The sequence below is a fragment of the Ascochyta rabiei genome, chromosome 6 (genome assembly GCF_004011695.2).
Source record: "Ascochyta rabiei chromosome 6, complete sequence".
Classification (NCBI taxonomy): Eukaryota; Fungi; Ascomycota; class Dothideomycetes; order Pleosporales; family Didymellaceae; genus Ascochyta; species Ascochyta rabiei.
The window spans coordinates 832,272-856,507 of NC_082410.1; the positions used below are offsets into that span (position 1 = coordinate 832,272).

The window sequence follows — 24,236 nt, forward strand, 5'->3', positions numbered from 1 at the left end:
GCCTGTGTGAAACGTCATTTCGAGGTTGTTCCTGGGCGTGCTGTGGAAACCATGAAATCGCGTTTTAATGCGCAAACGACCAGGGTGACTTGCCTCTCGCAGCCTGATCGCCGTGCACTGAGACGATCATCTCCTAGTGGGAACCACATCCGTCTCGATTCGCACTGACCCCTTTGATGTGCATGTGGCTTCGGAGAAAAGACGCGTGCGTAGGCAGGCACCTGCTCCAGTCGCCGTTGGCAACGATGTTTGCATGCGTCCATGACGATTACACAAGCCATCTGCGAGTTGCAGTTTCATGAATAGCCACGCCGCTACAGACGCATTGCGAATTAGATGGCGTAGATTACCTTGCAGCGGGTGGCGGGTTTCGCATTGTGAGAACAGGTCGTGCCATCCTGGTCTTCTTATTCCTCCCCTGAAGCTCACTGTTCTCGAAGCCAGCCTGCGAATCTGTCACCACGTGTCACACTACCCAATGCGCCTACTGTGCTTCTTCGCTTCCTCTAGCTTCGAACAAACACTCCATCACACACTGAAGAAGGTTTCGTCGTTCCGACTCGCTCTTCGTATTTGGTGCGCCGCCTGACAGCCGTACCTTGCAGTAGCGCTGTGACGAATCAACTTGCACCGCGGCTAGTTGCGACCTAATCTCCCCACACAGACCCTGAGCCATTCACTCTGTCTACCGCGTCGACCCACTCGATTCGCCGCGCCTGCTGACGGACCTGACTGACTGGGCTGATCCTCAGCAGCGTGCCCCTCCAATCTCATTCGCAACACTGCATCTTCTTGCAATTCACTGTTCAGTGGGCGTAGGACAGGGTACCCAGCTCTTGCTACCCAAGCTGTCTGCCCTCCTTCCCGCCTGCTAAGATTGCACGCGCACGCTGCTCGTCACCCATTGATATAACGGGCGTATTCCACCTAATCAGGATGGCCAGTACTACTCCCTCCCATATACACTCTAATACGCCTCTCGCCAAGGACGGTTCGCCTGACCCATCTGCCGCGCCTCCGTCAAACGGTGACTTCCAGGCAGCAGCAGCAGCACGAAGGTCCAGTTTCTCCTTCCTTCGAAAGCGCTCGTCCGAGAACAAGATCAGCACGTCAAGAGCCCCAAGTATGAGCCGCAAGCAGAAGGCACTCGCCCAAGAGGAGGCGCTGCGAAAGCAGAGGGAAGCCGCAATGCTGCCCAAGGAGCCACCCCGTCTTCCGTCTCATCCACCGCTTCCCCAAATCGCCAGCTTTGGTGGGGAGCATCGCCCAGATTCTGTTGCTATCGTCTCCAATAAGATTGGCAACTACAGTCAAAACTTCAGCAGGCCATCCATCGAGCAGCACAGGATGGCACCCACCACCAACCTCGCTGTGCTACCACCTGTACCCGGCAGCTCTCACTCATACATGGACACCGACCCCTACGCCAGGACCGAGAGCATGACCAACCGTGGCCGCTACAGTTATGCCAGCAGCCAGATCAGCGCCGTCAACAGCCCACGCCGTGTGCGAAAGAAGAAGCAGCCTACACCATTCAAGTACGTGTTTCAGATTTGTCTGCTCAGAGTCAGACTAACATCGATCTAGCATCCTCGTGCTCGGCACTAAAGGCTGTGGAAAGTCGTCGTTCATCGAGTTCCTTCGCACTGCGCTTGCGCTGCCCACCAGGAAACGACCTCACACTCCGTCTCCACCACCCAGTGCCGTCGCTGAGGATTCGCCCTTTACCTCGCAATATTTGGAGACAGAAGTGGACGGCGAGCGACTCGGCGTTACCCTCTGGGATTCCGAGGGTCTTGAGAAGAGCATTGTCGACTTCCAATTGCCAATCGTCACCTCGTTTCTCGAGTCTAAATTCGAGGACACTTTCGGTGAAGAACAGAAGGTCATTCGTGCGCCAGGCGTTAGCGACACCCACATCCACTGTGTCTTCCTCATTTTGGACCCTGCTCGCCTCGATGCGAACATTGCTGATGCTCGTAAAAAGTCGAACGTCATCGACGCTGGCAGTGCTATCTTCGGTGGTCTTGACAAAAACCTAGACCTCAATGTGCTTCGTGAGTTGCAAACCAGGACAACAGTCGTCCCTGTTATCAGCAAGGCGGACACTATCACTGGCGCGCACATGCGTCACTTGAAGAAGATGGTTTGGGACACTATAAAGCGAGCAAAGCTGGATCCCTTGGAAGCCTTGAACTTGGACGAGCTCGACGACGAGGATACCGATCGGCTGGATGAGCGGGACGAGGACGAATACGCACGGTCTTCGGACAACGAGGGCAAGGCTGATGTCCTGAACAAGATCCTTGGCCGCTCATCATCCGAGGCCGCTCGCTCGATAGCATCATCTCGCTCGTCTTCTGCCTCACAGTCGCCTCCAACATCTCCACCCAGCGCTCGAAAGAATCACAGCCGTAAGGCGTCCGCGATGTCTGTGTCGATACAGAAGGAAGACGCTGAAACACCATTCTTGCCATTGAGCATCATCTCGCCTGATCCGTACGAGCCTGATGTCATCGGCCGCAAGTTTCCCTGGGGATTTGCGGACCCTTACAACCCCGAACACTGTGACTTTGTCAGGCTGAGAGAATGCGTCTTCAGTGAATGGCGAGCAGAACTCCGTGAAGCGAGTCGCGAACAGTGGTACGAGGGATGGCGGACCACTCGGCTGCAGAAGGACAAGAACACCAGAAGACGTATCGCGCCTTCGGATGGACCTGCAGCGCAGCAGTTCCCTATCCCTGGCTCGGCCGGGCGTGCATCGACAGCTGGTAGCCACCAGTATCGTCCGTACCATGGCGACAACATTTAGTTGCGAGGCTGTGCAGCTCAGTATCTGCCAACCGGTTCGGTCTTTACACTCTCAGCGAAGTGAGCAGTGTTTACGGAAACCATCTTTCTCCTCCACAAACCTACACACCTGATCAACGCTTTTCAAGCATGTTCGAAGGCATGCAAAGACTAGCAAGCTTGGACCCAGCAGAACATCGGTTTTTTTCTTCTTCCCACACCCTTACTCGGACATCTTGTACCCATACCCCGAAGCTTCACCATAGTTGAACTCGTTCTCAAATCTGCATGCATCTTTGTCATCTCTATTCTTTTGCATTGCTTATTGAAATTGCGCATACCCCCTTTCTATTGTTTAGTACATTTAAATCACGCTGTTCCGACATACCACACAATAAACCGTCGGGGTGGTCAAGTAGCAGCAACACGCTGGACGTCTGTGAAGTTTAGCAGTGGTCAGATAGGATTAGGAAGAGTGGATATCAGAGCGCTTTTCTCTTCGAAGTTCTACCCAATGATACTATTGTATGTTCTATCTCTTCATTGACCCAGAACTGCAGAAATATCCCATTTTGGCTAGACAAGGCATTTGCGCTTCCATCATTCGTCGATGCACCTTCGAAGTTAGGCGCCTTGGACCTTGGAGCTATGACAAAGCTGAATTAGAGACAGGCAAGTGCGCCGCAGTAACTTCTACATTCGATCACCACAGTACTTTGACGTGTCACAAGGTTCTCCCGCAACGGCGCCCTCGCCCTCTGGCACTCTCACTTCCCCCACTCGAATCACGCATGAATGTGCATTCGAGGCCTTGCGCTGATGTAGTAGCCAACATCGTAGCCAAGAGCTGGAACTCTTCACGCAACAAATCAAATGCTCCATGATCAAGTGGTGTCCCGCCCGACCTGGTACCCGCATACATAGTGCATTCTTTATTGCTGGGGCTTCAGCCTGGAGGGGCTTCAGCTTCGTGCTGAACCGCTACAAGGCGCCACAAAACTTATGTGATTGGTCTGTACTGCATACACATTGCGGCTGAACATCTGGACCATCAAACAAGCATCGCCGAGCTTTCAAGTCAAATCGATTCAGTCCAGAGCGGTACAAACGAACCGCATGAAATGATCGTCGGTGGCAACATCACCATGGAAGGTATAGTCCCTGGAATTACCATCAAGATTACCGAGGAGGCTGGATCGTTCATGGCTACTGCAATAGCGAGAATTTACGCCAAAACGACTGACTGGCGGCCTTCGTACAGCATAGTGAATTTTGGTAGTCTTCCGACTCCGACATCTCCACTCGATCCGTAGGCGGATGGTCTTTGGTCTATATTGCTACTAAACATCACCGGGAATGACTGGGCTAGTGTTCTCGAGTCGGGTGACTACCAGACTGGTATCGTAGGGCCATACAACTGGACTCAAGAACCTTCTGGCGTTTGGTCGAATGTGAGGACGACCAACGAGACTATCGATATAGGTATAAGCGCAACTGTCTGCTTCACTAGCATGGCTGCGCATGACCTCACGATTTACGCAAACAGCGAACGGGACTTTGTCGAGCCAAGAAATTTGTCGCGGATAAGAGATCTCTGGAAATATGATACTGAAGATGTTCGAAAGATGCTGGGCGCAACGAGAGAGCCTCTATCAGTGAACGACCGAGGCATTCTCAATCTCCAGCCACCTGCGAACTGGACAGAGACGATACTGAATGTCACCACTCAAGACTATCTTGCAGCTAGCATTCTGGGAGGCTTGCGTAAGCTTGAGAATCCAGATTTGAAGACCTACTACCCCGATTACGATCAGAGTCGAGTCTATCCTCAGACTGCAGTGTTAACACCTTTCTCTCCATACAACTCGATACATCGAGCACATACGGCATTGTTCCAGGACGTCATACAGTCTACCGAGAACCCAGCACTAGCCTTCCAGGCCCTGTTTACTACCATCTCGTCAATGGCGTACTATAATGCGCTTCCTCTGTTTTTCTTGGACCATAATGCAACTATCGCCACCTCGAGATCTTTTACCATACAAGTGCAGTGGACAGGTTTCGCAGTTATCGTAGCCCTTCTGGTTGTTCACGCCTTCCTGGTCATCACCGCAGTGGTTCTGTTTCTCTCCAAAACGGACCACTCGCTTCTCGGCAATGCGTGGCAGGATGTCGCACAGGTATCTTCAAGTGATACCATGAACACAATGTATCATGCTACGAACATGACTGACTTGGAAGTCAAACGGCTACTAAGGATGAATCGTTGCGAAGACAACGAGGTGGTTTTGAAGACGGGGGCGGATAGCGGGAGAAGCCAAGCTGTATACAGGAGGGGTATCTGAGAGAATTATTAGCTGCGGATTTATAGCTAGGTGGAATGATTGATAAGAAGTGGATCGCATGGGTTACCGTGGACTAGTAACGACTTTCGTGCAAATACGTTTTTGAAAAATCACGAGCGACGCCTCTGTTTCAACCCCTAATACCTCCGCCACCTGTGGTCCAAATTGACTGTTTAATAGCTTGAATAAGAGGCCTTAATATATATATATATAGAGAGAGAGAGAGAGAGAGAGAGAGAGAGAGAGAGAGAGAGAGAGAGAGAGAGAGAGAGAGAGAGAGAGAGAGAGAGAGAGAGAGAGAGAAAGAGAGAGAGAGTTATACGCTTAAAAAGGCAGATTTGTTTGGCTGTTGGCTAGGGCTCTAGGGACGGGGGGTGAGCTCCTGGGTGATGAGGCCGGCGTGAGTCAACGCACTGACTTGGACAATTATTGTAGGCTACCCTTTATTAACACCACGTAAGTAATAAAGCCATTAGAGATTATAGTCCTAAAAAGAGACAAATGATATTTCTTCTGTCTACTTCGAATCTCTATAAAACAGGCGTAGGGCTAGTAATATAATTGTAAAGGTGGACTTTTCTAAGCTCTAACATGATTATTACAGGCTGCACCCTATTAAGACCTCTACATTTTGATCTTTCACAAGTGCGAGATAGGAGCCTTTAGAGCCTGTAATAGATAGAGGTCGCTAGAGGCTATTATTTAAGATATCAAACAGTTAATTTAGATTGCAGGTGATGGAGGTATATAGGGTTGAAACGGGGCGTTGTTTGTAGAAAAAACGTATTTGCACGAAAATTGTTACTAGTCCACGGTAATGGATGTATCTTTCCAACTGTTCTCACATTTCTTTTAGCTCAGTTATCTCTGCATGTGAAAACCTTGAAACCGATTCAGATGTGGGATTACTCAGCGGTGAATATGCAGACCGTCCCCACATGCCATCGAACCGAGGCTTGGGACACCGTTTTGCGGGGCTGCGGCTGCGGCTAAGCCGCCGATCACCACGACTCCCATATCTGTACGCAGCTGCAAAGTTTGACGTACTTCCAGAAAAACGTACAGTCATAGCAGTTGAAGACTGGAAAATCAGACAGTCGAGATAAAGCATTCGACCTGCGCCACAAAGAGCTACTCTAGGTAGAGTGACAAGGAAACCGCCACCATGGCCGACCAATACACAGATATCAAGTTGGAGATCAAGGGCCAGATTGGAATCATCAAAGTAAGAACCTCGATTTCCAACATCCTATAGCGTCTCCTCTCGTGCGTACCCAATCTAACATATCGCAGTTCAACCGGCCCAAAGCCCTGAACTCGTTCGGCGGCAACCTGATGCAGAACACCATCTCCGCGCTGCGCACCCTGAACGAGCACCCAGACACAATCTTCACCGTGCTCACAGGCGAGGGCCGTTTCTTCTCCGCAGGCGCTGATGTCACGAGCATCACCCACGACGATGTACGTATCCCCACTCGAAACTAGCGCGGATGGGACGGAGCTTCTTTGGCTGAGCAGCACGGTAACAGTCCAACCCGACGGATCTGGCGGAGAAGAAGATGAAGTTCTTGGGGAGATTTTCACTCGGTATGAGTGCCTAGTTTGGTTCCCGTTCAAGCTGTGCACGTCATAGCGCGGCGCCGTTCCCCCGTCTCCCCCCGCTGATTCCTCGCCATAGCACAAGAGCTCCTCCGATCCATGATCGACCATAAGAAAGTTTTGATCCTAGCGCTCAACGGCCCGGCCGTCGGCGGCGGCGCAGCCTGGTTCCCGGGAATCGCCGACATCGTCCTCGCGTCGTCGACCGCGTGGTTGCAATGTCCCTTCTCAGCGCTCGGTCTGGTGCCCGAGAACGGGTCTGCGCTCTCGTTTGCGCAGTCCATTGGCATCCATCGCGCCAACGACTTCCTTATGTTCGGGCGCAAACTCACGGCCCAAGAGCTGCTCGATGCGGGTTTGTATAACTATGTCTGGGAGGAGACAGGAGAGCAGTTTCAGCAGAAGATGGTCAAGTTTCTGGAGGACCAGTTGGCTGTCAATGATGGGAAGAGTATGTGCGAGATGAAAAGGTTGCAGAATGAGCCGATTCGAGACCAGAGGTTGCTTGCCGTTGTGAGGGCTGTGGATGCGTTGAGCGAGAGGTTCGTAGAGGATGCGCCGAAGCAGAGGTTTGAAGCGAAGAGGAAGGAGCTGGATGAGAAGAGGGCCGCAAGGTCAAAAATATAGGAGTGTAGAATAGGTCACTAAGTGACGAATATCGGGTTTACGTATTCACTGATTGTGTGTTTTATGGTGGGTGACTGACTAGCTGGCATGAAGCCTATTTCTTCTAAGCCTACTTCTTCTTAACCACGGCCAGCTTCGATCGCACGGGTACGTTGTGCTCAGGATCCTCAGTACTAGGGAAGCCTTCCAACTCAACGCTCTTTTGGAAAATGACGCAGTGTGAGCTTCCGCCGTAATGGAACATACCAAGCTGGTCTCCTTTCTTGACATGGTCACCTTCGTTTACTGTAGTATCGCACGTGCTGACTTCGGTCATACCGATACCTAGGAAGCATACGAGCCCAAGATCCTTGTTGTCGGCCTCGATGAATATGATGGCTCGGGTTGCTGTGGCAGTGAGGTAACCCTGGCCTGTCTTCTCGCCTGCGGAATCCATATTGCCCTTTGCCTGCGGGTCACCGATGCCTGTAAAGAGTGGCTCGGAGAAGTATGTTCCGTCAACCTTGTATGACTTGATGATCTTACCACTAACGGGCGAGTGCCAGCGGTGATAACTCAGAGCGGAGAGGAAGGCCTGATAGATCGTGCCGCCGATGAACTTCTCGTGGAGTGGGTCTTGCGACAGCATGTCGTTCAGAGAATATGGCTGCCCCTTCGCCCAGAACGTGTCGCGTGCCTTGATGTCCCTTGCGACCTTGTATGGCTTCGACTCGCAACAGTTAGCAATGACGTTGTCGTCGTCTGGCGAGGCGACAGGTCTCTTGTCTTCCTGAACAGCGCGGGTGAAGAAACTATCCCAAGACGTGTAGCCCTTGTACTTCTTAGAAGGCTCACACTTGAAGATTTCATCGAAGCTGTAGTTGGTCTGACCAACATTTGCTGTTATGGCAAGATCTTCTGTGCCGTGCTTGCTGAACCATCCGCTTGAGTCGTCTCCAAGAACGTAGGCAGAATCGGGGGAGCTCAGAAATTCCCCCCACGCGTTCAGCGTCTTCTTTAACATCTTGTTGACTTCAGGGTCGAGGAAGAAGGCAAAACCACTGGGAGTTCCCATGGGCCAGTCAATGATGGCATTAAACGGTGTGCCAACCATGCCGACAGAGTACTCCCTATCGTTCCAGGAAGGCGCGGTTGTGAGAAGGTAGTTGAACAACTCCAACATATGCTGATAGTCTCGCACCTGCCTGTGGCCTACAGGGTCCTCTATGTAGGGCTTCTTCTGTGGCACTTCCTCAAACATTGCGTTCACGAGAAGGTAAATCCTGGTGTTGTTCTCAATGAGGTCTTTGAATTCCTTGACGACTGGATGAAGGTCCTTGGGGTTTTTATCGATGTGTTCTATGATGTCTGATATCCAGTCTCTGACATGGCGGTGATCTATGAATGTGTGAGTAGTGGTGATTGCTAGACTCAAATTTGACCGCCTTACCCGCTGGAAGCCATGAGCCTGTCCTGTGCACATGGTGCTCCTGTGGGACATCCTTTGCGCTGTCTTGGTTCGTCTTTGAAGTCATCTTCGCTCTGTCAGTTTACTGTTTTCGGTATGTTGATCATATTACGGAAGGCTTCGTCTTTATGGAGAGCCGTAAGCGTTACGCGTCCGCTCATCAGGTTGACGTCATGGGACGGTCTGTCAACAACCAGGTATTCATCGACCCGGACTTAATGGAAGTGCGGGCACTATGATGCGTTACAGTGATCCAGGCTTGTCCTATTCACATACATGTATCGAGGAGGACGTCAATACGCAAGGAAGATACAATGTCCATCAATGGCATGCGGAACCAAGTAGCTGGCAGCGTTCCAGTTGAGAGTCAAACACACGTGGATCCAAGTAGGAATGACGAGTCCCTAAGCATAAGACAAAGCGCAGTCGATGAGTTGAGAAGATGAGTGTCGTGGGAGGATCCTTCCATTCGTCTAGCCTGTTTCGGCTGAACCCTTTCACGCGCCAATCCTTCCCATTCACGACCGGCTAACGACAACACCATCGCTGTTTCCATTGGCGGCCCCTTCCGTTCATCTACCTGGTACTTGTGCGTGAACTCCCGCAGCCTAGAATAACGACATCTGTCTACGACCTTCCCTGTCGCAGTGTCCCTGTTCGGAAGACCTAGAAACATATTGTCTCAGACATGCGCTATCTCGGCACCAATCTAGATCACACGGCAGCAAGTGCTTGCATTCTACCATGTTCCTGGCCAGTCTGGCGGAAGTGATCTACACAAGCGACATCACGGTTGTCTTCGATACCTTCTTCCAGATGAGCAGCACGAGGATGCCCCGCTAAGCATGTCGCTTGTACGGCGTCCCTTGCGTCTATCCACACACCGGGTGGGTACGTGGGGAAGTATCGCGGAAGCAACGCGACTCATACGTGAATGGGTTGAACGTGCGCAGTCTCAGTGTGTGCTTTGACTGTCCAACACAGGTGACGATGTGGGGCGTTGGCCTAAGATAGACTCTGAGACTGTTTCGGGTGCACTGGTGCCCATATTTGTGCCTATACAAGAACACAAACATCCGCGCTCGTCTCTGTCTGCTACAGTCAATTTTAAAGTCTTTCAACTTCTTGAGTTCCGTCCTGGAGACACTCAACAACATAATCACTTTGACAGTAAGATTCATAATGGATGGAACGGCGGCACAGCAACCGGCGCGGAGGCGTCTGCCGACTCTGATCGCGCATGTTGCGCAAGTCGTTCTGGCGATCACAGTCCTGGGTCTGGCTGCGTACGGCGTTGATTACATCTCGTACAACGTCCTGATCTACTCTCTGGTCGTCGTAAGTTGGGCGGTTCTCACTGACGTACCAAGGCACTGAACGATGCATAGGCCATTTGCAGTCTTGTCGTATCCTCATGGATGATCGCCTCTCGCACATTCTTGGCCAAGTTCGACAACACCTATGTATCCTTGGGTCTCCATGCTTGGATGCTCGTGTTTTGGGTTGTCGACCTTGGACTCACTGCCAGCCTGGCACACGAATGGAACTCCCAATGCAATTCTTCTCCAGAGAGCGACAAGATCTGCTCATCATTTGCAAAGCGGGACACTGATTTCCGCACCTATTCTAGAGCGCTCGTTGCGAGTGCCGTGCTCAATGGTCTCCAGGTGTAAGTATGGCTCCTCAAAGGGTGGAGCTCAGTACTGATCAATAACTTACAGCCTCCTCTGGATCGGCACCACAACGCTGCTTGCGCTCGACCTTAAGCGTCGTCGGTCCACAGTGTCACCAGCACCATCAGGCGGCCCGACACCGCGCTTCTCCGCCGAGATAGCCAACGAAGGCGGCTTGGAGAAGCAGCTCAACCCATTCGACAACGTTAGTGCAGCACCCGTCCGTAATCACGCAGAACCAGTCTTACCACCCGCATCTCCAGACATCGACGGCGAGCCTGTAGAGCCATTCCAGCCATATGTGCTCGGGAGCCAGTACCTACAGTATGCACCCTCCTCACCCTGCAACGACAGCACTCTGAATTCATACCCTCAGTCCCACTACTCTTGGTCCGGCGAGAGTGGTATAGATGGTTTCGGCTCGCCTGTGCCATTGCCGCCGATGCTGAATACGCTGCGCGCTGTGAATCAAGAGAGCCCAGTCACGCCGTCTACGGTGGATGGCGGTGATTGATCAGCTTGAGGTGATGGGATGGTAGCAAGGAGAGGGCCGTATGTAGATGAGGATGAGGCGATGATACCCATATAGACACCTACACCTATTTCACACTTTGCAATTACACCTCGCCGTTCTATGCATGCCGAAGAACGCTCAGAAAGCAAAGGTACTTCCCTATTCACACTCTGCTTCGACCGGCCCTCTCCACCACGCTCGCAAGATCCCACACCAACGCTTCCTCAAAACCACATCCCAACCCACCAACCATCCACTCCAGCGTATACACACACACACACACACACACACACACATAACCTCCCCAACCCCCTCACCAAACATCTTCAGCACTAACCCTGACCTCCTCGCCCCCGTCCCTCACCGTCTCCCTCCCCCGATCCCTACTGAGCGGTTTCCGCATATCAAACGCATCTTCGCCGTCATTATAGTAGTCCACCACGCGCCTATAAACGCTGTAACCCATTTTGCGATAAAGATCCTTAGCAATCTCATTACTAGCGCGAACAAACAGATCGACGAACCAAGCGGTGGCAGCGTCAGAGGAGCGCTCGAGCGCGGTAGACAGCGCGGTCGCGTGGCCCAGGCGGCGCGCAGACGGGGCGACCGTCAGCGCGGTGATGTGCCCGTGCCAGGGTAGGTAGTTGGGCTGGAGCTGCGCTGCGGCTAGTGGCGTGTACGGCTCGATGGGTGTGCGGTAGGGTGAGGATTCTAGTTTGCCGAGGACTGCGCGCGTTAGTGCGGGCTGAGGGTTGGGTGGGCGGATAGATGGAGAGAGAGGGGGGGGGGAGTGCGCACTGTAGCCTTCTATCGCGCCGTCGATGCCCTCGATGACCTGGCATAGCTCGGGCCATTTGGTCAGGTACTCGAGGTAGAAGCCGATGTTGTACGTTTCGGTCAGGTGGTCGAGGTTGGTCGAGGAGAATTTCAGGAGGTCGTCTGGCCGCATGGGGCGAATGGTTGCCATGCTCGTAAACTGCGGACTGTCGGCGTTGTCGTGAGACCGTTGACTGCGGGGTGCGACGGTGTTTTGGTGGGGTGGGGTTGCTTTCACACCTGCCTTCTGGTTTGATCCAATCAGAGCCCGCTCTACCTCCGAACCGCCGCAGACTCGCGTTGGGAGGCTGCTATGGCGCGTTGTGGAGTACACTTGCTGCGTGCGAATGAAAAGGCAGAGTTTTGTCATGGTGGTATCGCACAATTAGATTGCTCAGTACTGTAACACAGAAATTCTCCCGAGGGGTATATAGCACTCCGTCGTATCGTACAACAGACTCCCACCCACAATCCCTACGATTGCTCCGCGCGCCGTCTGGCTTTTGCCAATCAGACTTTTTCGACGACCATACTCAAGAGCTGAGATGGTTCTTGCTCTGTCTTCGACTGCGGCACGTCCTCCCATTCTTTGGGCACTACATTTGATCTTGCTGGAGAGTCCAATGACGCTCTTGCCGAGTCGCTGACCTTGATCTCGATGGTAATCGTCTTCAGGATTCCACCGCCGTCGCTCGCTGCACTGCAGACGCTGCCATCCCGGTCCTCCTCTCCACTGTATTTTGTGTCGTCCGTCAAGCTCCCTTCACCGTTCCCGTCATCACTCCCTTCGGAGCTGCTGACCGGATGCAGTCATATCTGAAACGAGTCCACGCTGTTTCCATTGCGGTACTTGTAGTCTTCCAGGCTACTCGTGCTCGAGTGCATACCTCTTTGATCATTCATCGACCGTCGCGGACTCGACGAAGACCGCATGGCGTCGAGAAGCATGCTTTTATGCCCCCCTGCGCCATTTTTGTCGTACGTGGGACTGGCGACACGATTCGTATTTCCATATGTGTCTCGCTCGTCGCTTGTCAGATCGACGTCGTTCATCCGGCTGTTCAGATCCCGATGCGCTTGTCCACCTTGATACGGTTTTCGTATATCGCTTGCGACAGGAGGCGCCTGTCTGAACTTGCGGTTCGGCTGTGCGTGCTTATCCTCGTCAACAACGACGATCATCCAGATCCCTACACTACCACTCTGTCCTAGAAGTGGTGTGCAGTGGATCCAGCGCGGCCGCCCTTCATCGTGCGACGTCTCCAGATTTGGGACCGCGTGCGACAGCCATCGAATCTTGGCTGTTACGCCGCGCGATCCATCGCCGAGCGCGTCACGAACAGATTCGCGCACACGGTTGCTCCCGCCGATGCGGTCGAGGAAGTGCGATTGCAGTATGCCCGGAACGCGGAGGGAGGGAGATGTAAAGAGGATGCGGAGGGAGGGCGCAGGGCGGACGAGGAGGTACTGCGAACTGGGTCAGCACTACGTTTTTGACGTGAGCTAGTTTTAACTTACGTGCTTGTACGGTCCAACCAATCTACCCTCGGGTTTCAGTAGTGGCTTCTCCGCCGTCTCCACGTCAAACGTTGACTGATCTTGAATGAGCAGTCTAGGTCGTTGGACACCGCTCGCTTTGTCGTCTTGGTCGCCGAGGTGGTCTCGGTGCATGTTACCACCAAATTTACGCACAGTGTCTAGCTCGCCATTATTCAACATCTCACTAAGTTCCTGGAACTCGTCTTTGGCCTCTTCCGGGGGTACAACGCCATCTTCCTGGTCAAGCATGCGCCGGAAGGCATCCAGGTCCGTGGCGTCCTTGACAAGACCAGAGACGTCGATTTGAGCGCCGATGAAGTAGCGAAGATTACCCCGAGAATCAAGGAGAGGCGCTTGCATGAGCAGGTTCATGAAAGGTGAGCCATCACGCCGGCTGTTGGACAATTAGCGTGTCTTTTCGAGATGTGTGAGGATGCTGCTTACTAGTTCAAGAACACTTCACTGTGCTCTTTGCCCTGCATGCACATCTCCTTGAAGCGCGCGACGCTATTGCGGTTCGTCTTCGGTCCCTGGAGGAATCGACAATTCCGCCCGATGGCATAGCTGACACCGTACTGTGTCGTCCGGTGAAATTCTGTATCATTTTTAGCGCTATTCAATTCCAAACCAACTGCAAAACCAACCTTCGGACGCAAAGATGATGGGGTTGTCTTTCCTTGAGGGATCTGTCAAACAGAACACCTCCGCCAGTCCTTCGCTAGCCTCACGCAACAAGGGGGGCAGATTTCCAGTGACGCGTTTCGATATACTGACACTCACAACTTGTGTGAAGATGTGGGTGATGAATGCCGGAAGGTCGTCCCGGACCAGTATATCGAATGCCAGCCTTGCCTTTTCTTCCAGGACTCCGTTGACGGTAGGCCGTGCTTGGCTGTCTGTAAACTCCAGGCCAGGGATGGGCTCTAGTGCTTCTGCAATGGCATTGGCGTAGTTGATTGCACGCAGTGCTTTCAAGGCATCGAGGTAGTAGATGAGAATGGGCACAGACCCTGGCCGTGCTATGCTGAGGAAGGAGGTAAAGCGGAGTAGAGATGGCGTGTCTTTGAAGATGGCAGCAAGATGCTCTCTGGAAAACAGCTGCTCGGACCGCGCCTCGAGCGAGAATACCTTCAGGTTGTCTTGTTCAGGTTCGACAAGATCCCATGATTTGGGGTCATCTTCAAGTAGAGGTGATAGGCGGTCGCCCTCTTCGAGAACGCCTTTCTGCTGCAAAGGAACGAGAGTCCCTGTTGCTATTGACGGCGTGAAGGAGTCTTGCGAAATGACTGAATCGGCCGAGCTGCGCATGGTGGTGGGACCTATGCTTGATCCTCGCACCGAACTATGTCCTCCTATGCTGCCGCGTCGAGATGAACTGTGTGGGTAAGATGTTTGAGATTCTGGTGACTCAGACATAACAAGACGTCGTGGTTCCGGCATGAGGTGAGATGTGCTTTGAGAATCCAGCGTTAAGCTTGATTTACGTGACGACCGTCCAAAGAGGCTTCGCCTTTTCACTTTGGTAGTAGCGTCACTGGAGCTGATCCAGATCAGCCGCTATGCATGCAGCAGTGAATGTGTTATAGCTTACCTTGTCCTTAAAGGAATGTGGTGGGATATGTCTCGCCGACCGGAGAAGTCTGGTGGCGCGGCGGGATCGTCGTCGGAGAGCCAACTCGCATCGGCTTTAGTGGAGGGCGATGCGGGAGGGGACTGGAAACCATTTATGCCGGGCTCATCATGCATTGCAGCAAAGTCCACGACCAAGGGTTCGTTGACCGGACCATCAAGATCGCCGTGGAGTCTGGCGTCTGCATTGGGGGAAGTTCCAGCGGTGACACTATCGACGTAGTATGCCGGGATCATTTCGCCTACACTCCCCATTGAGGAAGCGTTGGTGGTGCCTGCAGCGTCGGTGGGTCTAGCGGTGGTGGCTGACTGCGTAGAGGAACAGTTGTCATGAGCCGATCGTCTTTTGTACTTGAACATGTGCATAGCTGAAGGAAAGACGAAGCGAAGCGGCAAGACCCAGAGACAGGTTCAAGCGTGGACAGGCTTGAAGATGAACGGAAGTGTGTTGGCGGCACCCGAACGCGAGTGCAAAAGGCGGGACCATGACGACAAAGCCGAATTGAGATGAACGTACCAAGACAGCGAGCTGAGCTGAGGGACCAGACCAGACACGTTGGAACCGAAGCTTCGTAGCTAGGATGGCGTGACACTAAGCCACGAGCGGCAACGTGTGTTTAAAACCTTCGATTCGATGATGCTAACGGCAGATCTGATATTCGGCGGGTGGACTGCCTAGTCATCCCTGGCTCTGGGGAGTTGAGCCAGCTGCCCGTCCAATACTCTCTGGCTCGGGACCACCCGATCTCGTGAAGGAAGTTGCCAAAGCTTGGATCGTCGAGGTGGATGCCGTTGGTGCCATGAGCACAGTCAAACGTTGTCGAATGGAGACAAGGCCAGACGTTTGCGGCGCGATGCAGCTACGGCTGTCAACTTGAAGTGGATTGTCTGTGCTGGCGAATTGGCGGCGTTTGGTATTGACGCAAAAGAAGGGTTGGAGGTTGCACGGCAGCGAACAAGTTCCTCACTGAGAAAGCGCCTCAGACGCGAATGCGGGAGCTCGGTCGCGACTGCATTCCCAACCCCACATCAAAGCGCGCCAGTCAGATCTCTTTTCCCAGGCTCACGCAGTGTGCCGTGCATGATCCGCAGAGCCGTGCCATGCATGCTGATACCTACATGGATGAAGAGAGGCCATGCCAAGACCACCACGCGTGAGCCTCGAGTGCTCCCAGACCATCTAACCATCTACTCGTCTAGACACACAGACTCCCGCATGCCTGTCATAGCTGTCACAGCACGTCTTCGCCCACGCTAGGGAAGCGGAGTGCGAAACAGGCTTCTAACCTCATGAGTGTAGATTCTAAGCTGATGCTCTCCTGAACGTTTCACGCAGAGTTCAGTCAGCGCCTCAAGGTTCAGACGACATGCACAGTCTATCGAAGCGCACATGGCCTAGCGGATCTGGACAACGCGGCTCGCTCGCGCCCACAAACTTTCCGTTTCAATTCGGGCCCAACCTTCCCGCCCTGCTCCTGCCTTTTTGTACCCAAGGTTTGCGAGGACGCTGCTTTGGTCCTATCGGGCTCAGGACGAAGCCGAATGCGTGCCTGCGCCTGCGCCTTCCCCCTTCCCCGACGCGAATTCGGCGCGCGAGTGGGTTGGAAGCGTGTCTTCCACGATAACATCTCCACGCACTTGGCCGAACCGCAAACCTTCTAGTCTTTCTTTTTGGCATGTTGCACAACACCGACGTCATAGTCACTGCGCTCTTTGCACGAGGAGGAGTGAAGAACCTTGGTGCGCCAGACCCAGGCCTGCAGAGTCCGCCTCGGCGCGCTGTGGGTTGGATGATCTCTGCCAGGGTGCGTCCACATGGGTTGTTTGTGCTTTTTGGTGTTTACAGTTGAGTGCTTGCTGGAACTAGCTGTCCCGCTCAGATATCAGTCTTTCGCGCTCTACATCCCGTGACGGTTCGAGCTCCTCGTCGTCTAGAAGCTCATCTGAGCCGCGATATAGCACATAGTGTTGCAGCATGAAGACCATGTCAAAGAGGATGGTGATGTTGGAGAGCCCAAACTTGACCGGGTTTCCAGTCACACCCGTCCAGTCACGTTGCAGAGAAGAGTCGATACCCAACTGAGCCAGCGAGAGCCACCCTCCAGCGAAATCCATCAGCATAGGATAAATGCTCCATCCCACGGTTGATTTGCGCTTGTAGTTTACCCACATTTGCGGAATGTACTTGCATATCACAGTGATGAGCTTGACGTATCCAAGCACGTAGATCTGCGGCCGTCAGTAGTGTAGCGACAGTACGCAGCCTCGTTGATGCAGCGTCACTCACCACGTCGATCCACGCCCAAGCATCTGCGTCGTATCCGCCGTCCCGCCCTCTCCACCCTACCAAGAGTATGGTCCAGACGATAGCTACCACGCAGCCCCAGAATATACCCAACACGGCTTTGCTAGCCCGTTGGGTCTTCCCGACGTGAAATCCCCAAATCTTGGGGAAGAATTGGCTGTAGCAGATGATGCACATGAGCGCGCCGTGCGCTGCGAACAAAAAGTCGTTGAAGCGCACAGTCGTCTCTGGCGCTTCAGGGTGTCGATGCGCGTACTGCGCTTGTATGGCAGGCGAGTAGAGGAACGAGGCAGTAGAAATGGTGTACATGCAGAAGCCGAGGACGTTGAGTGTGGGGAAGTCAATGGCAAGGCCGAGCGTCGATTTGCGCGCATAGTTCGATATGGGCTGCGGGTAAAAGCTCGCAGACTGCAGGTCGCGTGAGTATTCATCGTACGGCACAGCTAGTTGCCATGATGAGGCGTACCCAGCAGAGGAAATAGGCCCAGCCCAAAACCCTCGATACTGCCTTGGCAAAGGCTTCTAGCTCTGGGGAAGTCATGGTGAGGCTCCCGGGTTGCGGTAGAGGGCGCAGAAAGGAGGGAATGACGGCAAATGGCACGACGCAGTTATTGAACGCTCGGGCGCAAAGAACGGAAATACCGAGATCACGCTCTCAAGGCGAAAGTGGGACTTGGAGTCATTGTGAGCAGGCGCCTGATGTCGAGACGTGACCGCAGGATTGCGACAGCGATAACGTGGGTGCATCACAGACAAGGGTTCACATCCGCCCAGCCGCTAGTCGCACGGTCGCTGGGGGTTTGAGCATGAGACGAGCACGAACGATACATGGTGGCAACTATCGCGACCTCAGGGTCTAGCGAATGTAGATGGGGGCTCTATATGTCCTAGCGATAGGGAGACTCTACCATGACTTGGATTTGTTATTCGTACTCGCCCCAACCTCGCTCACTAGAGAAGACACGGCAGCACTTGTGTTGAATTCAAATTGCATATCAAGAACACCGACGAGAGTCAAACAAGGAGCCGCTACCCTCAATCTCTGTCGCACTCCTCAAGCAGCAGCTTGAGTGCCTGACCCTGCGCATCAAACCCAGCCTGCAGAGCCTTCCCAAGCTGCGTCGCCAGATCCTTGACCAGCGCGCCGTTGAAGACCTCCCGGCTCTCATAGAGCATTCTGCCACGACCAAGGTTGCTGACAGCTGACCATCTCTCCGCTTGGATGGAAGAGTCGTTCGAAGCCCATGCTAGTCGTCCTCGGCCGCGTTGGACATGCGTGACGTTTTCGTAAGAGTACTGTGTGTGGAGCTCGACATCTGGTGTGTCTTTATCGACAGGTATGGGCAGAGGTGGTATTTGAGTGCGCAAGAACAGACGACGACCTTCTCTGGGATACTGGTCCGGGAGCGTGATGTTGTCAGATGAGACCATGATCGAGGCGCGCACAAACGGGTTCCATTCCGGGTAACGAGCGAAATCGGTGAGAGCCTCCCAGGCGGCGTGCTTGGTGCTGCGGATCTCGATCCGAGTGCTGACGTTGAAGTCGCCTGGGGGAACGTCAGGCAAGTTGGTGAACGTGGAGAAGACGCCGATGATCTGGAAGGAGAGCAGCAAGGCAAGTGCTTTGAGGTGCTGGGCTGCCATGGTCTACGAATTGGATCAAGTGCTGACGGGCCCCTTCCTGGCTTTTGCAGATGTTGAGAGGAAGGCAACGGCTCGAAGGTGCTCGGTCGGGCGTATCCTTAGCTGCTCGGTCATCGGGAAGAGATGATAAGAACAAGGACCGATGGTCTTGATGACTGCCACTCACAAGGCAAGTGCTCGTCTATCTTAATTGTTCATACATGCAGATGTACAAGTTTTGCGGTGGTAACGCCGTGATTGGTATAATGCGCAGCGAATGAATGGCTGGACTTGTTCGGTCCACGGATCTGACCGGGTCTTGGTAGATGACTTGCTGGCGAGTCCGCACCTCTAGCAGTAAGCTGTACAGATTCATCGACGAAAGACCCTTTGGTGGCTCTGGCGGCCTGTCTGAAGACTGTCAGACACGCATGGTGGCTGGGGGGAAAGCAAGCAGTAAGAGGGATCAACGATGGTGGCAGGCAGCTTCAGTGAAGGAAAATACACCTCAGCCCTCGTTGTTTCCAGGGCAGTAGGAGCAAGTGCACACGTCTCGTTCCATCGTTGATCAGGAGAAGCGCGTTTCGCCTCTGGTGTTTAGATGATTGATACTTTGTAGCACGTCAGGAGGCCGTGTCCTGACGGAAACGGCAATCTGGGCTCAAACAGGCTGCTCTCGTCCGCACGAAAGCGCGGCCGTGTTTCTTTGTCAGATCGGAGTAGCCTCTTTGTCAAGACTCAAAGGGTAGCAGGGATATCAGAGCAGACTGTTGAGGTGTCAAGCGCGCATGGGCAGGGCGGGAGGAGATGCTGTGTAGCCAAAGACGTCATCGAGTGATGGACGCCGTGCAGACGCCCCCCGCATCTCGGACTCGATGCATGGTTCGCAAGGGATTGTGCGAGCTGCTTATGGAGGGGATTGATTCAACAGATCGATTCAACAGATTGATTCAACAGATCGATTCAACAGATCGATTCAACAGATTTCCGTGGCCACGACGGAGCGACGGAGCGAGCGCGCGCAACGTGGGCCAACGAAGGCGCTGATATGGCGCGGATTGGCGGCGGGCGAGCTAGAGGTCACCTGCATCAAGAGGGGCATGCGGGCACGTCGAGCTGGTGGGAGCAAGATAGAAGCGCGCAGCACGCAGCACGCAGCACGCAGCACATGCACGACCTCTGCACGCCTCTCGACCCCTTCGACGACACGTACTGAACGCTCGCAAGCACCGCTCTGGCCCACGCAACCTGTCTCGTCGCCTCCGCGTTGTGAGCCGAGGAGCTTCCCACGCAGCTGAAGCTCCCACGCACCTGAAGCTCCCACGCACTTGAGGCTCCCACGCACTTGAAGCTCCCGGTGCCGCGGCTGATCGACCACGACAGCGTCCACTCAGGTACAGGCGCCGTTATCGATATCCAGCACCGGCACCGCCATTATCGATATCCAGCACAGGCGCCGCTGCCGAGAGAGCCTTACAGACACCCGTCACTCGCACTGCCCTCTGTCCCAGCACGGGCTCCGTCCGTCCAGCTGCACAGCCCACTGTGCACTCACTCACGGGTTGGTGCATGACGCAACACCTCGGCGGCCTGAACCGTCCGCCTCACGCGCCGGGCTCACCCGCTCCTACCCTTTCGGCGCGGAGCACCCCCTCTCCCCCACACCCTCCACTCCCGCCACACCACACACCGCCTGCAGCAGAGCTCACCCTCTGCGCCCGCCACCGCAAACCACGCCCAGCTGCTTGAATGAGCCCATCGCCCAACTCCCCCGCCGAGCACACGACGCCTGTCTCCAACCTCACCCACCTCCACCGCCAGCATCAGCAGCGCAACCCTCTCAAGGTGCAGGACACTCCCCACCAGCCCGGGCGCAAGTCGAGACATGAGCTGGGACGACACAATAGGCACGGGGAGAGGGTTACACGCATCTACCCCCGCGAGATGTGAGCTGCCACCCACCCTGCCCCCTCAGGCACCCACTGACCAGGCCGCAGAACAAAGTCGCCGCCCTCCGCCCAGCGCGTCTCCTCCACCTCTCCACCCACCAACTATAATGCAACCACCTCGCCACTGCTGTCGGCTTTTGGTGCCACCAGGACAGCGACCGCGCAGTACACCACCGAGTGGACCAAGTCACTGCCTTTCTTCGGCAACCAGGCCTCTCCAGGCAACGGCGCCATAGCCATAGCTGGCTCACCACCGACATTCCAGAACTCACCAAGTGCTCGAGACGGACTGTACATGTCACCCGGAATGTCAAACTCGCCTCCCATGGCGGGAGCGCGGCCTCTGAGTCACCCCAACCAGCAGGCCACGTTCGGTGGCCGCCTGCAGAGCTCCCCAGGCAAGCACCGTAGAGCGTCCACTTATTCGCAGTACACCGGCCGTCCACTGTCACAGAACTTTGCAGGCAACCCACCCCTACCCCACCAGCCGCAAGCCCACTTTTACGGCGCACCGGAGCTCGACCTTGGTCTGGATGGGCTTCGAGATGGCCGTGTTGCACCCGGCGAAGAGGGGTACTTCTGTGGATTTGACACACTGAGTACCGCTGGTGATGAAGCGGCTCGGACTACCGAGAACGTTCTACTTGTTGGCTCTCAGGGCGGTCTGGATGTCTTTCGGGTGGAGAAGGGCAAGCTCGATATTGTAGGTCGTCTGGAAGGCTTAAGAGGCAGTGTTATCGGCGCGAAGATTCTACCTTGGACTTCTAGGAGAGATCCTCTGGCTGCCTCCAGGCCGTTGATCGCCCTCACTCTGCATGGCCCGGTAGTGAAGGAAAGTCGCAGCAGTCACAGTGGCAGTGGCTCCTCGTCCGTCATCGATGACTCTGCCTCAGAGTCTCCTAGCAGGCCCTCTAGCAGAGACTCTGCAACACAGGTCAGCGGCTACCAGACTACCATTGAAGTGTACTCCCTCAAAGAGCAGGCGAAGCTGGCGACTCTATACACGAGTCCTCTGGTACCGTTGATCACTCCCGTTGACAGTCCTCTGTTTCAGCCTCCTTCTCCGGTCGGCGAATGGGTGGTCGATGCGAACGGCAAGTTCGTAGTCGTGGCGTCAGGAACGAGTGGAGAGTTGTTCATCTTCGCTCCATACCCCAACGGTTATGAGGAACACTCGGAGCGGTTTCGCTGTATAGGCAAGATCTGGACGTCTGTTCAGCTCCGTGAGCGAGTGACAGCCTCGAGTGCGTCCAGTGGTGCGGATGGAAGCCATGAGGACATTCCTCCTGAGAAATATGGCGTGCCTGTGTTTTCCCTTTCTGACCGCTGGCTCGCTGTAACCCCGCCTGCATCCAGTTCGCAATATCCGATCAACGGTACAGCTTTGACTTCTCCATACTATGAGCGCCCGCCTGGCGTCGCACATCACAGCGCACCACCTCAGCCGTCTTCAAATTGTGCCGTAGACACGCCTGAGGTGGATACCCTCTTGAACCGACTAACAAGGGAAGGAACTCAGGTTGCAATTCAAGGTGCACGATGGGCCACCGAGAAGAGCATGCAAGCTTTCAAGAGCTACATGAACAAGGGCTCGGCAAACAGTCTACCATACCAGGACCCAATGCAGCACTACTTTCCACCCACGCATGGCCACAACCAAACTCAGCCACGACAGGAGGCCACCGTGATCGCGATACACGACTTGCAGAAACTCATCGAGGCTGAAGAAACACGGAGCAAGAGCGCTTTACAGCCAATCGCAATCATCCCGGCCGTCCAAGGCTGCAGCTTTCTGTCTTTCTCTCCGACTGGTCTGATGCTGATGACAATCAGCAAAAAGGGTGACCTTCAAGATGTGTGGGACCTGAAGCGCATCAATTTTAAGAGAGCACGCAAGACCACCAGAGAACAAGCAACAGGACCACATGTGCGACAGGTCGCTAGATTTGCTCGCATCACGGTCACGAACGTTGTCGATGTGGCGTGGTCAGCTCCGCGCATCGACAAAGTGGCTGTCGTTACCGACAAGGGCACAGTGCACATGTTCCTCATGCCTGCTTCAGCCTTCCAGTGGCCACCCTCCAGACGGACTCGTCCAGCAGCCTCAGCGAAACCGAGGATTGACAACGTACCTACGAACAACGGAGGTGCAGTCGGCTCTGCAATGCAAGTGATCAACGGTACAGCGAAGCCGTTCTTCAATGCTGTTCGTGGCCGTGCCACCAGCAATGGCTCGCGCTTTACCTTCAGCAGCCTCGGCATGACTCCTGCTGCTGGTGCCAAATCCAGCAAAGCTGTAGCTGCGGGTGTCGGAAAGTCCATCAACAACATTCGGCATGCTGGCGATAACAAACTCGCATTGCCGGTTTCACCCAGCGGCGTCAAGCCTCACAGCGTGCGTTGGCTCTCCGGCAAAGGTCGTGGATCTATCGCGCTGGTTGCTGGCGGTGCTTTGCAGATCTGGCGGGTTCAGATGCGACCTGCCACTGGCAAGGGCAAATCTTCCAATGCGACGTCGATCACGAAGAGGAAGGTGGTTGAGTTTGGTCTGGCTGCCATTCCAGATACATCGTTCCCTCCTTCGATCGCCGAGCAGCTTTTCCCACAGCCTGGCGATCAGGACGTATCAAACGACGTCTACGGAGAGTGGCTTCCTCGAGCTCTGCCACGTAAGCTCGCCGCACGTGGAAGCAAAGCTTCCGGCACGGCATTGGCACCTCTAAGCTTCTCTGAGATCGAAACGAACCCACCATATCAGCCCTTCTACACAGACCGACGAGTCAGTCGCTTCGTCTACTCGCGCCCCTTGACCAGCATAGATGAGGGTAATAGCGAGTACCAACCGTCCACACCAGGCCTTGCCAGCAACCTTCACCATGAAGACGATGGCTCCCCTTGGCTCTTTGGTGAGGACGTTGAAGCGATACGTATCTCATCACCTGCCGCACAGACTCATGATCTCGACGAAGATGAGTTTGTAGCAGGTGTTGCCGCCAGGATCGAGAACAAGCTCATCCTCAACGATGACGAGGAGGAGGTTGAGCAGGTTGTCGTGACTACGAGACGAAGGCGTGCCAAGAAGGATGGCGCTGAGGAGGGCGAGGAGGGCTTCTTCGAGGATGACTGCGAGGTTTTGGACTTTGCGGAGGATCGAGTGTGAGGGTTGATGACGTTCCTACACGTCTTTGTCCGCCGTGGTGTTTGCGTCAGCACGTTGCACTTGTCCTCCCCAACTTTTCCCCCCTCTTTTTTGAACTACTTGCATAGTGTTTGGGACGCGTCAGTGCATCGGGGTGCTTTGGCGTTTGTCCTTTGCCGCGTGATTTTTTTTTTTTTGCATACAACCGCAGCGCTCCCATACCACAACCAGATACCACCTT

The 24,236-nt window shown here is 54.3% G+C and overlaps 11 protein-coding genes across 11 annotated transcripts, besides 4 other annotated features; 5 read left to right on the plus strand and 6 right to left on the minus strand.

Annotated features, from left to right (window-relative positions):
• Positions 1–936: 936 nt before the first annotated feature.
• EKO05_0004145 (uncharacterized protein) lies at positions 937–2,812 on the plus strand (the record flags this gene model as incomplete). Its single annotated transcript, XM_038938812.1, has 2 exons — positions 937–1,538; positions 1,588–2,812. The coding sequence occupies 2 exons, from the start codon at positions 937–939 to the stop codon at positions 2,810–2,812; spliced, it is 1,827 nt and encodes a 608-aa protein (XP_038799959.1).
• A 1,489-nt stretch (positions 2,813–4,301) lies between these two features.
• Positions 4,302–5,135, plus strand: EKO05_0004146 (uncharacterized protein; the record flags this gene model as incomplete). The annotated part of the gene is made up of 1 exon (XM_038939015.2): positions 4,302–5,135. The coding sequence occupies one exon, from the start codon at positions 4,302–4,304 to the stop codon at positions 5,133–5,135; it is 834 nt and encodes a 277-aa protein (XP_038799960.2).
• A 212-nt stretch (positions 5,136–5,347) lies between these two features.
• Positions 5,348–5,451: a tandem repeat.
• An 849-nt stretch (positions 5,452–6,300) lies between these two features.
• Positions 6,301–7,361, plus strand: EKO05_0004147 (Delta(3)-Delta(2)-enoyl-CoA isomerase; the record flags this gene model as incomplete). Its single annotated transcript, XM_038939085.1, has 4 exons — positions 6,301–6,360; positions 6,429–6,596; positions 6,665–6,722; positions 6,814–7,361. The coding sequence occupies 4 exons, from the start codon at positions 6,301–6,303 to the stop codon at positions 7,359–7,361; spliced, it is 834 nt and encodes a 277-aa protein (XP_038799961.1).
• Positions 7,362–7,470: 109 nt separating this feature from the next.
• On the minus strand, positions 7,471–8,875 carry EKO05_0004148 (Phosphatidylserine decarboxylase; the record flags this gene model as incomplete). The annotated part of the gene is made up of 2 exons (XM_038939123.1): positions 7,471–8,738; positions 8,791–8,875. The coding sequence occupies 2 exons, from the start codon at positions 8,873–8,875 to the stop codon at positions 7,471–7,473; spliced, it is 1,353 nt and encodes a 450-aa protein (XP_038799962.1).
• Positions 8,876–9,990: 1,115 nt separating this feature from the next.
• EKO05_0004149 (uncharacterized protein) lies at positions 9,991–10,995 on the plus strand (the record flags this gene model as incomplete). The annotated part of the gene is made up of 3 exons (XM_038938798.1): positions 9,991–10,146; positions 10,197–10,477; positions 10,530–10,995. The coding sequence occupies 3 exons, from the start codon at positions 9,991–9,993 to the stop codon at positions 10,993–10,995; spliced, it is 903 nt and encodes a 300-aa protein (XP_038799963.1).
• Positions 10,996–11,262: 267 nt separating this feature from the next.
• Positions 11,263–11,291: a tandem repeat.
• A 17-nt stretch (positions 11,292–11,308) lies between these two features.
• Positions 11,309–11,962, minus strand: EKO05_0004150 (N-terminal methionine N(alpha)-acetyltransferase NatB; the record flags this gene model as incomplete). Its single annotated transcript, XM_059636322.1, has 2 exons — positions 11,309–11,721; positions 11,794–11,962. The coding sequence occupies 2 exons, from the start codon at positions 11,960–11,962 to the stop codon at positions 11,309–11,311; spliced, it is 582 nt and encodes a 193-aa protein (XP_059492305.1).
• Positions 11,963–12,621: 659 nt separating this feature from the next.
• On the minus strand, positions 12,622–14,790 carry EKO05_0004151 (uncharacterized protein; the record flags this gene model as incomplete). The annotated part of the gene is made up of 4 exons (XM_038938838.2): positions 12,622–13,278; positions 13,330–13,744; positions 13,795–13,945; positions 13,995–14,790. The coding sequence occupies 4 exons, from the start codon at positions 14,788–14,790 to the stop codon at positions 12,622–12,624; spliced, it is 2,019 nt and encodes a 672-aa protein (XP_038799965.2).
• A 147-nt stretch (positions 14,791–14,937) lies between these two features.
• Positions 14,938–15,345, minus strand: EKO05_0004152 (uncharacterized protein; the record flags this gene model as incomplete). The annotated part of the gene is made up of 1 exon (XM_059636323.1): positions 14,938–15,345. The coding sequence occupies one exon, from the start codon at positions 15,343–15,345 to the stop codon at positions 14,938–14,940; it is 408 nt and encodes a 135-aa protein (XP_059492306.1).
• Positions 15,346–16,842: 1,497 nt separating this feature from the next.
• On the minus strand, positions 16,843–17,825 carry EKO05_0004153 (uncharacterized protein; the record flags this gene model as incomplete). Its single annotated transcript, XM_038939020.1, has 3 exons — positions 16,843–17,208; positions 17,267–17,692; positions 17,751–17,825. The coding sequence occupies 3 exons, from the start codon at positions 17,823–17,825 to the stop codon at positions 16,843–16,845; spliced, it is 867 nt and encodes a 288-aa protein (XP_038799966.1).
• Positions 17,826–18,319: 494 nt separating this feature from the next.
• EKO05_0004154 (uncharacterized protein) lies at positions 18,320–18,928 on the minus strand (the record flags this gene model as incomplete). Its single annotated transcript, XM_038945511.1, has 1 exon — positions 18,320–18,928. One exon carries the CDS (start codon positions 18,926–18,928, stop codon positions 18,320–18,322), a length of 609 nt encoding a protein of 202 aa, XP_038799967.1.
• Positions 18,929–20,046: 1,118 nt separating this feature from the next.
• Positions 20,047–20,075: a tandem repeat.
• A 491-nt stretch (positions 20,076–20,566) lies between these two features.
• Positions 20,567–20,595: a tandem repeat.
• A 61-nt stretch (positions 20,596–20,656) lies between these two features.
• Positions 20,657–24,016, plus strand: EKO05_0004155 (uncharacterized protein; the record flags this gene model as incomplete). Its single annotated transcript, XM_038938842.1, has 2 exons — positions 20,657–20,853; positions 20,905–24,016. The coding sequence occupies 2 exons, from the start codon at positions 20,657–20,659 to the stop codon at positions 24,014–24,016; spliced, it is 3,309 nt and encodes a 1,102-aa protein (XP_038799968.1).
• Between the last annotated feature and the right edge of the window lie 220 nt (positions 24,017–24,236).